We start from the raw sequence: 12,906 nt of genomic DNA on the forward strand, positions 1-12,906 counted from the left end.
CCTTTTCCTACTACTACCAGAGTTAACGAACTACCTACGTCAGGAAACCTACCTACCGAAGGAGGTATTTACTACTGTACATACATCCTGTACAGCATTGACGAACCGTCAAACTCATCAATCCATCAATCAGACTGAATCGAATTATTTTTCTTTCCTTCTTTTTTTGTTTTGTATCCTGCTTACTTGACCTTGCCGATCGATCGATTAATTGATTGATTCAATTAAATTGTCCGCAAGACAAGAAAAAAAAAAGGAAATCATTTCAGAACTTTTTCAATCAAGAACCAGAAGAACCAAAGACCAGACAAGACCCAGAACCAGAACCAGAACCAATAATGATGGCATCAACATCAACAACGCCGCTATCACCAACCAACCCCAGCACCACCACCAACTATTCCTCCTCATTCACTACTGCCCCATCATCATATCCCTCTTCTTCCACCACCACCGCCACCACTCCAGCTCCAGCTCATCCAGCTTCAATCCTCTACCACCCGCCCAGACGCCTCCTCATCTTCCACGAGACGCGGAACCCGCAGAATCCAACCGAAACCGCGTATGTCGCCGTCAACGCGCAGGGTCTCCCCATCTGCGGTGGTCCGGGACTGGAATTCTTCTCCAAACCCGTTTCTTCGGGTCTGTCGGGTGCGGGGGGCGGATCGGTTCTTGATCTCCCCTTGCGGGTGATAAAGGCTTTTACGGAGATTTTTAATAATCCTCGGTATAAGAATTGGTAAGAAGCAAAGCAATCAATTAATTACTTTTATAGATTTGACCCTTTTTTGCGGGTTTTTTTTTTCTGATCTAATTAATGATTGTTATTTATGTATTTATTTTATTTTTTATTCTAGGGCAATCGTTAGCGCAGGACCATATCATGACCCCTCTGAAGAAGGGAAGTTCTATGCTGTGGTGCTGGAGCAGGTTCGGGAGCAGACGCAGGGCGGAGTTGGACAGGCTGTGAAAAGTTGAATTCGATAGCTTGGGCTGAACTGAGCTGAGCTGACATACAATACATACGTACGCGATGGTGATGAATGGGATGATTGATCATATGATGATGATACAGTGGTGGTTGTAGTGGTTTGTTTGTTATTATTGTAATGTGGTGGCCTATGGATGATGTTTTCCCTTTTTATGTATTACTGTAATTGTGATTCTTGCGCGCCCGCTATTAATGACATAGTAGTACACCTTCTACAGTACAATTTACTTCCATTAGCTATTGCATTGCCCAGATCTTTGAAACTATTCTTACCTTTACTTCAACTACTTCAACCTTGCTATCCCCAAAGCCCCCCCCCCCCCCCCCCCCCCCCCTTTTTTTTTTTTCAATCCTAAATCTCCTATTATTTCTACATTAACTAGTCTAACAAAGCCAGTGGCTTACTACCTACCTACTCCTTGGATAACTGGAGGCACTGAAAAATTCTTCTTGAAAAAGTGCATGCCCAGTCCGAAGACAAACCAGGTGTTTTCGTTCTCCTGCGCCGTCTGCATCATCCATCAACATGACAAAACCAAAAGACTTGAACCGCCACCCCCGGGGAGAAATGCTGGATTCCATTAAAAACCTCCGTGAGAGAAAAAAAAACACAGGCCATTACCCTAGTCAGGACAGACAAGAAGAGAGGGAAAAGAAAATAAATAAAAAGTACAAGAAGAAAAGAGTGAAAAAAAAGTCTGAACCCCTGAAGAAATGTTACAATTCATTAGACCACCCATAATATTCCAGGTTGAACAGACTCCCCATCGCCACCATCTAAAGTCATTCATTTCCTAGCCTACTAACGGCTCACGGATTCGCATTCGTTCGTTTCTATGTCTTCGTCCTTTTCCTTTTTTGTTTTTTTGTTTTGTTTTCACCATATCGTGAAAGGCTGAGAAAAAGTGGTTTGTAAGAGTGGAAAAGTGGGGGAAAAAATGATGTCATCTCGAATCCTGTAATAGATCGGCAAACCTAGGTGTAAAGATTGGCCGGCAGCAACAGTTTTGCTCCATACTTGAGCTCGAGCGAGCGGGAATCGTTAGGATCGAATTCTGCAGCCTGGCGCTGTTCCAGGTATTGAGCTGCCATCGAAGTCAGTAACGCCGCCAGGAGAGAAGTTCGTAGAGCTCCAACTTACGAGTAAGCTGAATCGTATCAAACCAGCGAATCGCATTTTCATCACTGCCATCGATAGCCTTCAGAACGTGAGTATCTGGCCGAACGGTCGTCTTCGGAGGCAGAGCCCGCATCTTCAACAGCATGTGCAGAATGTCTGAGAAACGGTCTCCTTGATTCGCATAGTACGGTGGTCGCTTATCCAGAGGCCACTGGATCAAGAAACGTCAGCAAATTCCCACGTCACTAATATTGTAGATATTGTAGTCGGTGCTTACCCGTTGCGCATAATTCTCGTTGTCCCAGGTACGGAACAACCAGCAAGTCCGCTCAACACAATTCAGCAGGATTATAGCCACCAGGAAAGTTTCAAAATATCCACTCTGCTGGCGCTGAAGTAGACGTCGTTCAAGGTCATTCATAACAGACTTGCTCAGCTGGGAAGTTCGCTTTTCCGCTGCCGCTCGCAGCTGGCTGCAAAGCAGATTATACGTTTCGGTGTTGGTCGAACTATCAATTGGAAGTCGACCGTCGTCAGATGATGAAGCCAACGTGTTAATAGAGGTAGGTGGAAGAGTGGAATTGGAAAAGGTTCGCCACTGCAGTTCGACATCCACTAGGATATGGGTCGCCAGCCACAGCTCGAGGACGCGCTCCAGAAGGCCATCCTAGGAAAACATCAATTAGATCGTGATTCCTTATTCCAACAACCTAGATAACAAACTCACCTTCTTCTGCTGACTCAGTTCCGCAGCTAGATTCAAGGTGGGTTTCATGAATGGAGATGGTTCTTGCTCATAGAAAGTCGGCGCCATCTTTTTGATATACATCTCCAACTTGCCAGGGAGGTCATCTGCATCACTATCGAGCAGATACAGCTCCTGGGTAGGACCCTGAAACTGGCCATCTTCTACCAGTGCCTGAAGCTGGGGATCGAGCGCGGTCATGGCAGGTTTGTGGCCGACGAGCGCGCTGAAAGTGACATACACCGAGCTCTCTTCAAAATGAGTCGCCTCCACCCGACCTGCATAATGCTCGAAATTAACCTGGTTCTTGATACTGTTCACGTCATGATATGCAAGGGTTGCATGCAGGCCTGTGAATGCATTAGTATAAGGTCCTGCAGAGCACGCAATTAATGCTGGAGCACATCTTACCAGCATTGTAAAGTTCAAACTCCTCAGCAAGACGGGTGCGAATACATGGCTGTTTCCAGAGTCGGGCACTCTCAACACTAGCACATGTGCTGCAAGGGCTGTCACCAGAGCACTGGGTAAAAAGAACAGATGTTAGTCTCACAGCAAAAGCTGATAAGGATACTTGATAGTAATAGACGTACAGGTTTCTTGAGCATACGGCAACGAATACAGGCACCCCGTTTACGGACTTCCTGGACCTCCTTCCTACGAGTGGCCGAAAACCGTCCGCGGACCTTGGGCTTTGTCGGTTTGGTAGCATTCCCAAAATCATTGACAAAGCCCTTTGCTTGAGAGTTCGGGTTCATTGCGATCGGACGTGGATACGAGACCGCTCGCTGCGTAGCAGAAGTCAAGGTGGGATCATGCTCCTGCAGGCTGTCGAAGAGCAACTGTTCCGAACTCGAGAGCTGCTGCGTTGGCCATGCAGATGCAGCTCTCGGAAGGCCATCAGCACCCGGAGAACCAGCTTCATGTTCCATCGGTAGGCCTTGGGGAACCATTTCGCTTGCTGAGGCAGCAATCATGGAAAGCTGCGACGACTGACGGGCATTCGGGGCCGAGGAATCCGCTGACAGGGAGGTATCAGGCAACGCCGGGGAGATCGATGAGGCCTGGTCACCGGAGGATAGATTCTGGGTCGGAGGAAGGGACGCAGCGCTGGAGATGGCTATCAAAGTCTCAGTATACAGACGTCAACAGGAGAATCTCGCCAATCACTTACCGCCAGCGTTCACTCCATTCTCATCTCCATTCTCGGGTTGATTTTGATTTTCCTGGCCTTGGAATACCTCCGCCTCGAGAGCAGGGTCCACGACGACGGTCTTGCCTCCAACAGTCATGGCCTGCGTGTAGGCAGGACCACGCTTGCTCTGATCCGAGGCACCGACTTGCCTGGACGCCTCGGCCAATACATTGAGTCCATCGAAATTCTGTCGCGTAGTATATGGCAAGTCCACCGTCTTTCCCTTCTGCACACCAGTGAGGGCGGAAGCTTTGTTAGGGTCATTGCTGTCGGTGAGGTCGGGGAGCTCGTGTAATCGCAGCAAGACGCGCTGTCGGTCTCGCAGAGGGATTGCCTGGCACTTCTTCACCAGATGGTTCGTTAAGCTATCGATGCGACCCTTGGGAAACTTCTCGCCACATGCTTTGCATGTGTGCTGGTAACGGTTACTGGCATCTTCGAGTTTCTGTCCGCGGATGAAGAACTCGAGGATGAGTTGGTTGGGCTTGCGACCCATCGCGTCACGCACGATGAATAATGGAACGACAATCAATCAACAAGGATGGAGATGCACACGACATGCAAGTGTGCTTAGGAGATGTCGCAGAAATAAACCGTGTTGAGACGCGACAAGTGGAGGGGTGCGTGAACCGTAAAATCGGTGATCGCAATGGAAGAATAGAAGTGAGGAAGGTGGCAAATGCTAGAAGCAAATGCAGAGAAGGGACCAGAGAAGGGAGAAGTGCAGACTGGAAGCAACTTTGACAGCAGTCTGCAAGCGTGCTTTTTTTTTCTTGCTCTCGTGCAAATTGTCGCTAAGTGACGATCAAGGCGGGCAGATTTCAGTATGCAAGATGCAAAAGCGACGGCAAAAAGTAGGCTGGAATGAGGGCGGTCTGAGGATTTTGGCCCAGCGTCTGCGGGAGATGCCACCCTAATGCTCTCCGCCTCACCGTGACTGGTCTGCGGCCGGGACTTGCCGGCTCTCACCGCAAAGAGGCGGTGATGGAATGGAGAATGGGCCCTGCACCGCCTTCAGCCTGGGAACGCTAATCATTCACTCACTCCACAGTACTACGTATGTGCATATGTCTGGTCTTATGATGAAGACATTAAAAATAATTTCCTATGGCATTATTCTTTTTTCATCTCTGACTTGTTTGGATATTTTTCAGCATAGCAGAGAAGAAATCTATATTCGCAGATCGATCCCCATTTCAACCAATCAGACCTACCGCAGCGGCAGCAGTATGTATGTATGATGTAGGTGTACCGTAGGGTTACACGAGGTCCTGCACGCACCTCTTCAAGGCTGTCAACGAAATACAATTCTGTTAGACAAACTCCTGACAGCACATAGTTGCCACCTGATCTCTGTTCGTACTGGCCTTTTCTTCTTGTAGATGCCCATTGATGAAGAGAATTTTGTCCAATACTCGAGACAATGCCCAGACAAGACAGATGGGGCAAAAAATGCCTAGGTTGAGTCACGTTTACAGCTGAAGACTAAGAGGACCCATTCACACTTCAGGTTCCCACCAGCTACAAAGACGAGCAAAATTTAAACATCAAGTAGAATTTTTAAAGGGAAAAAAAAACCTCAGAAGGGTAGTGCCATCGTTTTGGGAGAAAATAGAATGGCGTATGTAGGTATAATATCCCCTCTTCAAAAGTACAAGTTGTTATGATGTACTATCCTTAGAGAAGGCTCTTAACACGATACCATGGCGCAAGCTGATTGAACTACCTATCATTTTCAGTACATTCATATCGGACAATTGAAAGCTGACAGAGTCAAGCATCTTAGCAGCTACGAGATAACGTAGTGGCCTCAGAGGGTCCAGAACACTGTATGTAACTATAGACTGTAGACTACTCTACCTCCGAGATCCATGTGTCTGCGCTAGGTTTCATAACAGGCAAGGTTGAGTCAATCCTGGAAACAAAGGTCGGTGAGACATCCAGTTCACCAACCAGCATATCTCTTGTGTCGCATAGGTTATAATCGTATAAAACCCACATGACCTTGAGCCAGGTGTCTGCAGTACCAGTCTACAGCAAAACAGCAGGTTGAACGAAGCCGCTGGTCGAGATTAAAATTGTACAGTACAGTACAATGCTGACTATGTGAGAGAACGGAACACATGTCGTATGACGTTGCACAGGTGGAATGCGACTCGATGAACAACAAAGTGGTTACGTATGTTGTCAACCTATCTGGTACTGAGTCTCGTCGAGTCTGCCCACTTGGTATCCATGTCAAAGCGGAAAGTAATGCGTAGACAATGATAACAATCAGAAGAACCAAAGAGCATGAAGAGAATGATCGATTCAGGTGGTAAAAAATGTACTGCAATGCAGTATCAGTTTATTATGGTTGGCGAGATCAGCAAATCCGATGCTCTGGAGGCCGCCAAGGGACTCCAAGAACTTCAAAGATCCTCTTTTCATCACGCCCTTCAACAAGGCATCCAGGATTCGCCTTGACGCGATGTCGACCCCGCAGCACGGCCTTGTAAAGGCCATGTTGATTCAGGCACATGCCCTTTTTACTCGCCAGCAGCCTTATGCTGCGGTTGAAGATATCATTCCCCGTGAAGTAGAGCAATGCAGCCCCAATTTCATCTCCAGGAACGAAGAGAAGATCAATCCTTCGCCAAACATCACTGCCAGGCAAAGCGGAGGCGCCATGCCATTTGCTACCATCATTCCGGGAACTCGTGGCAAGGCTGACCTTGAGAAATCCCTGGTCGAAGAGCCTTGGGACAACAGTATTCATCATGATGGAGCGAATACACTCCATAGTCGCACCAGGTTTAGTAATGAGGACATCTATGTCACCGGAATCGGCAGCCCCACGTCGATATGAGCCAGCTAAAATAACCTCCATATCCGCATCCGCCCTTTGGACCGCTTCTCGGACAATATTTCCGTGCGCTTCCACTTCTGCGCGAGGAATACGCTGCTGGAAATCATCGTAGCGCTCGACTCCTATCCGCTGGTTCCTCGACAGATCCGCTTTGGTCCTCAGATCCTCCAGAGTCCTGTAGCCCATCGCAATCCATCTAGACGCCTGCGTAAAACCAGCACCATAGACACCGAGAAATAACTGCAGAGCTTTGTCCTCACTGGTAAGACTTGTGTTCTCCAACCGACGCAAACGATCCGTACAAACGATTTCCTCGATCTTATCAGCAAGCCGCTCTCCAATGCCAGCGATAGCGAGAGCTTGTGCCTTCGTGGAAATCCTCGTCTGTTGTTTCCGAAGAGCATTTATCGCTTTACGATAGGCAATTGTGCGCCAATGGTCTGCTGTCCGACTGTAGTAGTCTGACATTTGCTGAAGAATCTCTATAGTCCTCGCATTCGGATTGGAATCATCGGAGTTACCGTCATGCTTTTGCATACAAGCAAAACTTTTCTGCCATTCTGGGATTTTCTGATCCGACTTTCTGAGCTCCGAGTCCGAGTCCAAACTCGTTTCTAAGATAGCTTCTTCATCGTCTGATTCTTCCAACGGCTTTTCCTGTCGTCAGCTGATGTCTGTCCAAGAGATATCACACTACATACCAAGTCCCCAGCTGCCTTGACTTTCTCCATTAATTCATCTAAGATGTCTGGGGCAGTGCCCGGTCTGGAATGATGCGAGGTCTCCCCCTCCAGCTGCTTTTCTGAGGTTTCAGCCACTGCTTGAGCAACACGAGCTTGTCTTTGACTGTCTTCTTCCGGAGTAGGGGTTGGCGAACGCTGGCCGCGTCTTCTGGGGGGTTTTAAAGGCAAAGAATCCTCAGGTGCTGGATCTGGCAAAGCAGGGGTATCGTCTGTTGTGGCTCCTGGAGCACCGTTCACGAGAAAACGAGTCTGTGTGACACTAAGAATAGACTGAAACTTGAGACACTCCGATGGATAGTCTTGATTGACTAAAGCGACGTTGGGCTTCAGCCGCTGTCAGTTAGGCACCTGGTATGTCTTTTCAAATAAAACATACCGGAAACTGATCGAGCTTCAGGACCCTAAGAACATCTTGAAAGTGTATATCTTTGTCAACAATGACGTGCGTGATGTCCGTCGTCCAATTCCGTGCCCAAATAGCACCGTACTCTTGCGTTTTCTGGATCCGCATCCTCCGAGCTGGCGCAACATCGTCGTTAGGGACAAAAACTAACGAATCAGAAAGTCAGTACTGGAATCAGATCTCTGGGGTGGGCGACAAACAGAATTTTAGTCCTTTGAAGATTTTTTGCAATTCTGGCACGGTCTTGAAAGAACTAGCTCGTCTCTTCTTTGAGGTGAGACGTTCCTTGTCACCTCCGAGGTTACTAGACTGCCATGACCTTTTCATCTCCAGGTTATCTTTTTGTTTATCACTCAGCTTCTCGCAGGGTGTCTCCTTGACTAATCTAGTTTCATTTGTACCGATGTTGGCCAGTGAGGGTCGAGGAGAGGCTGACTCGATCCGTGAAACACGTCCTGGAGTAACGAGAGTTGAAGCAGAAGCTCGAGTAGTAGAAACAGCAGAACTCCTTCTCTCTCGAACAGTTTTCATAACCTGAGAAAAATTGTCCGCAACGTCCTCGCCATCGCTCAGGTTATCCAATTTATCCAGCTCGTTGAAGAAAACCGCCTTGTTCCTAGCCATTTCTGCCGCGTCCCGCTGAGTAGAGATAATATACTAGTGACAGAAATTGAAGCCATGAGGAAGCGGAGATATTACTTCACGGATGCCTGGAGTAAGAAGAATGAAAAACGAATCATAGAAAGGGCAGCATTAGAAAGAGCTTTTGGGGACAGTTCAGATGAATGGATATTCCCTAGTAAGGCGGGGTAACACGTCTCCATGATCCAGACACGAGATTGGTTCCGCGAAATCGGCGCCAGGTCACGTTACCAATCACTCGCAGTCTCTATCCAATCATTTCCCGTCAATGTGTCGAATAATATTACCTTGAACGTTCACGGAGGAAAGCTCAAGCTTCACCCCAGTCCCAAGCTGTCAGCGTCAGGCTGCAGCGCAACCACGATGTGGAAATATCCGTCCTTCCCGTCTTTACTGTCAGTCGAGTCCACTTTTCCTTTTCTGCTGAAGGATGGTCGCTGCCTAAGTTGTCAATTCCGAGGAATTGGTGGTGCTACAACATTTCCCCGTCGGTACGCTAGCAACAGCAATGGTGTGAAGAAAACGAGCGCGAGTTCAGAGTCCTCAGATAAGACCCCGGTGCAAGATCAGCAGAAAAAGCCTTCGGGCTCTCCAAGTGATGACGAGCAGTTCGCTCCTCTTATGCTCGACCGGCCAATCGGTCTCATCTACCCTCCCGAGGAAGGACAAAATACAGGCATTGATACTCGCACGCTGAGGCAACGCCGGGATGACTTGGTCAATTACGAGAAGCACCTTCAGCGGCGCAAGGAATTGTATGTCCCCTGTCGATAAGACAAAGGCAAGCAAGATCCATGAATCCAAATATGTGGCTAACCAGTCGATCAAAATTCTGAGTGCCACAGGACAAAACAAGCCGCAAAGCCGTACTTCCGAGACTGGACTAACCTTCGTTACCATGAAGGCAAGACCTTCCAGTCGAACCCTCGACTCTTCAAACGGGACAAGGCACTGTACTTCCCCAATCTGTATGGGATTACCCTGGCGTCGCCGAGGGAACCACAAAACACGACAACGACTCTCCGCGGCAAGGTCTCCGTCGTGAGTTTGTTCTCGAGCTTGTGGGCTGAGCAGCAGGTGGCGACGTTTACGGGCCCAGCGCAGAATCCAGGGCTATACGATGCACTTCGGAGCGATACCTCTCTGGCGCAAAAAGTGGACATCAACTTGGAGGAGAACGCAATGAAGGCGTGGCTGGTACGAATGTTCATGTGGAGGATGAGACGGAAATTGCCTGCAGAGCAGCATAAAAGATATTTCCTCGTCCGCAAAGGCCTGACAGACGGTTTGAAGGAGGCTATCGGAATGATGAACAGCAAGGTCGGATATGTCTATCTTCTGGATGATGACTGTCGGATCCGATGGGCCGGTAGCGGTCCTGCTGAACAGTCAGAGGTCGAGGCGTTGAACAACGGAATTCGGAAACTGATTGAGGAGAAGAGAAAACGCTTGGAATCTGAGCTGCCAGTCACTCAGTGGGAGAGCACAAAACAAAAGGATGAAGCAGCAAGCGCCAAGCCAAGAGTTGTGATGATGAAGTAACGCCTGCATTGCAAGAATGTCGGCAGCAAAGGCTACGGGTATCGAGTATTGACAGCGGTAGAACCGCTGTGAAGCTTTCTACCAAACGATGGTGATGAGGAGTATTGGGAAACCGGGCCTTTTAAGCCTCGTCCTGGTGATTGTTATATGTTTGCCATTTTCGATGTTTCGGCTTCAGAGGCTTTTGCTATGATGTCTCGAGCAAGGGCAGAAGCCCCGGAATATCAACCAGGAAATAGGCATGGAGTCTTGTAATTATATGTATGTACATATAGTATACCACAGAAAAGACCATATATTGGATTGACCAACGTCGTAGGATTCCGAGACACGCTGCAAAATAACTCCTCAAACGCCGTAATCATGCCAGCATAGCAGCTTTCCCACACGCATGGAAGAAATGTAAAAGGAGACGAAGAACCGAAATATATTCCCAGAGCCCTCATCACCGGAAGAACAGTAGCATCAGAAAACAGAACCCAATGAAAACGCCGAGAATAATACCATCACGCCTCCGTTTGGCCCCGATTTTACCGATTAAGGAATTGACGCCGGGGATCTGGCTTGCGACGCCAACGATGCGCCGATTGATACTGGCCAGGGTCTCACGCTGCAACCTGAAATTCTCGTTGACCGCATACGCCTGGCTCAGCACGCGGTCCATCATATTATGACTATTTTCGAGATGGCCACGCTCCTCGAGCATGTACTCGGCCTCCGCGGCGCCCGGGTTGGCGGCGGACCGATATGCGTCGATATCAGAGCGAACGTTGCTAAGCAAGTTCACGCGATCTCGGGTCTCTGCGATCGCAGACGAGAGACGCTTCAGCTCGCGACGATGGTCGAGAAGTACCTCGCGGTGCCGGGAGAGGTTATTCTGTTTGAGGGCGGATGAGGTGAGGGTCGCCTCGGAGTCGAGGAGGCGGGAGAGTTGCGAGATTAGAGCTTCGCGCTGTTTGATGAAAGCGGTCAATAATTCTCTTCTTTCAAAACAGATACTGTCTCATATCTACCTTTTCAAGAATGTCCCTGATCTGCCCTTCAAGTCGTTGCTCTTCCTCGGAGGGCTTCGGTGGTAACTGTGACATCGCCGCATATTGCGAGTAGGTATGGAAGAGACTTTCCGTCTAGAGCAAGCAGAACATTCCATTTCCAGTCAGCGATGTCATGCCAAGATAGAAAAGGGAACGAGAAGCTTCGTACCTGAGTCTCTAAGGAACGAGCCTGTTGGCGGAGCTGAGCCCATCCGGTGCCTGTGGAGGTGGCCATCTGTACGGGGCAACGTTGACAGTTCGAAACAACAAATAGGGTTCAGGAGTATATCTCCACAAAATCACAATTATCGCTGAATGGAGTAGGGTATCTCTAAATCGATATCATTCACGATCATCATCAGATTCAATAGTTCACTGCCTGGCAAGCCCCATTCGTGCTCTCCCGTCTCACCCCAACATACGCCTAAAGTTACCTAGCCTGAGGCGGTGACGACGACTGTGTCCAGATTTAGGTAGATTGGAGCCTCACAAGCCACTTTAACACGTGACCTCATGCTCTCCTTCCCATCTGTGGCTTGTCGGCTCGCACTCCCGCTTAACTCAGGTTAGCGCAGAACGGCCGCACCGTCTCACACAGGCGAAAAACCCTAGTCCCACAACTCCCCAAAATTGACGGTCCTATCTTCAATCCTCCAAGTCGACGACCTCACGACAACGACTCGAAGCCGCCCATCATGGTACGTGTCTGATGCCGTTGGAATCTGTCGCTGTGGATTATGGAAATTGCTGACGGTTTTTTGTCTCGTATTTTTACAGTCGACTGCCAAGGTCAAGACCGGTCAGCTCTGGGGAAAGAGCAAGGATGAGCTCACCAAGCAGCTCGAGGAGCTGAAGACTGAGCTGAACCAGCTTCGTGTCCAGAAGATCGCTGGCGGTGCCGCCTCGAAGCTCACCAGAATGTGCGTTCTATCCTCGAATACCCCGCCCCGAACCCGATGATGATATGCAATGCCTGGTTGAAGAGGACGAAACGAAGGAAACAAGGAAAGAGGAGGAACAGAAGTTGGGAGAGAACGAAAATGTCAAACGAGGGATGAAAAAAGGAGAGGATGAAATAAGCAGGACAATTAAAAGGATTTCGGCATTGCGAGCACGGGAAATAAGAGACAAGAGAAGAAAAATGCTGACTTGGAATCTTCGTATTTTTAACAGCCACGATCTTCGCAAGTCGATCGCCCGTGTTCTCACCGTCATTAACGCCAACCAGCGCGCCCAGCTGCGTCTCTTCTACAAGGGCAAGAAATACCTGCCTCTCGACCTCCGACCCAAGCTCACCCGTGCCATGCGCCGACGACTCACCAGACACGAGGCCTCGCTGGTGACGGAGAAGCAGCGCAAGAGACAGATCCACTTCCCTCAGCGGAAATACGCCGTCAAGGTAGGATTAGAAAGCCCCCTTTTCAACATGTGTCGATACCTGGCTTGGCGTAGCTAATTTCCCTCTTTTCTTTTTACCAGGCTTAAATGGAGGGCATGACGTGTCTTGTTGGTGGGGAAGAGCGATAGATACCGGTTGTTTTACTCGGCCTCCTTTCCGTGGGTTTATTTTTGCGTCTTGGGTCGATCCATAAAAACGGAGAACGGGAAATGTATCTTAGGAGATGCGAAAAAGAAAATTCACA

At 48.8% G+C, this 12,906-nt stretch overlaps 6 protein-coding genes across 6 annotated transcripts; 3 read left to right on the top strand and 3 right to left on the bottom strand.

Annotated features, from left to right (window-relative positions):
- Positions 1–338: 338 nt before the first annotated feature.
- On the top strand, positions 339–978 carry VTN77DRAFT_4401 (uncharacterized protein; the record flags this gene model as incomplete). Its single annotated transcript, XM_069420457.1, has 2 exons — positions 339–739; positions 858–978. The coding sequence occupies 2 exons, from the start codon at positions 339–341 to the stop codon at positions 976–978; spliced, it is 522 nt and encodes a 173-aa protein (XP_069277794.1).
- Positions 979–1,966: 988 nt separating this feature from the next.
- Positions 1,967–4,547, bottom strand: VTN77DRAFT_4402 (uncharacterized protein; the record flags this gene model as incomplete). Its single annotated transcript, XM_069420458.1, has 7 exons — positions 1,967–2,076; positions 2,133–2,322; positions 2,389–2,778; positions 2,839–3,206; positions 3,268–3,379; positions 3,450–3,976; positions 4,031–4,547. The coding sequence occupies 7 exons, from the start codon at positions 4,545–4,547 to the stop codon at positions 1,967–1,969; spliced, it is 2,214 nt and encodes a 737-aa protein (XP_069277795.1).
- A 1,869-nt stretch (positions 4,548–6,416) lies between these two features.
- On the bottom strand, positions 6,417–8,669 carry VTN77DRAFT_4403 (uncharacterized protein; the record flags this gene model as incomplete). The annotated part of the gene is made up of 4 exons (XM_069420459.1): positions 6,417–7,550; positions 7,601–7,966; positions 8,019–8,191; positions 8,246–8,669. 4 exons carry the CDS (start codon positions 8,667–8,669, stop codon positions 6,417–6,419), a joined length of 2,097 nt encoding a protein of 698 aa, XP_069277796.1.
- Positions 8,670–9,050: 381 nt separating this feature from the next.
- Positions 9,051–10,229, top strand: VTN77DRAFT_4404 (uncharacterized protein; the record flags this gene model as incomplete). The annotated part of the gene is made up of 2 exons (XM_069420460.1): positions 9,051–9,442; positions 9,533–10,229. 2 exons carry the CDS (start codon positions 9,051–9,053, stop codon positions 10,227–10,229), a joined length of 1,089 nt encoding a protein of 362 aa, XP_069277797.1.
- A 445-nt stretch (positions 10,230–10,674) lies between these two features.
- On the bottom strand, positions 10,675–11,498 carry VTN77DRAFT_4405 (uncharacterized protein; the record flags this gene model as incomplete). Its single annotated transcript, XM_069420461.1, has 3 exons — positions 10,675–11,181; positions 11,243–11,356; positions 11,433–11,498. 3 exons carry the CDS (start codon positions 11,496–11,498, stop codon positions 10,675–10,677), a joined length of 687 nt encoding a protein of 228 aa, XP_069277798.1.
- A 460-nt stretch (positions 11,499–11,958) lies between these two features.
- Positions 11,959–12,748, top strand: VTN77DRAFT_4406 (60S ribosomal protein uL29; the record flags this gene model as incomplete). Its single annotated transcript, XM_069420462.1, has 4 exons — positions 11,959–11,961; positions 12,041–12,183; positions 12,437–12,662; positions 12,743–12,748. The coding sequence occupies 4 exons, from the start codon at positions 11,959–11,961 to the stop codon at positions 12,746–12,748; spliced, it is 378 nt and encodes a 125-aa protein (XP_069277799.1).
- Positions 12,749–12,906: the final 158 nt, after the last annotated feature.

The sequence above is a fragment of the Rasamsonia byssochlamydoides genome (genome assembly GCF_041956645.1).
Source record: "Rasamsonia byssochlamydoides strain NRRL 3658 unplaced genomic scaffold VTN77scaffold_30, whole genome shotgun sequence".
Classification (NCBI taxonomy): Eukaryota; Fungi; Ascomycota; class Eurotiomycetes; order Eurotiales; family Trichocomaceae; genus Rasamsonia; species Rasamsonia byssochlamydoides.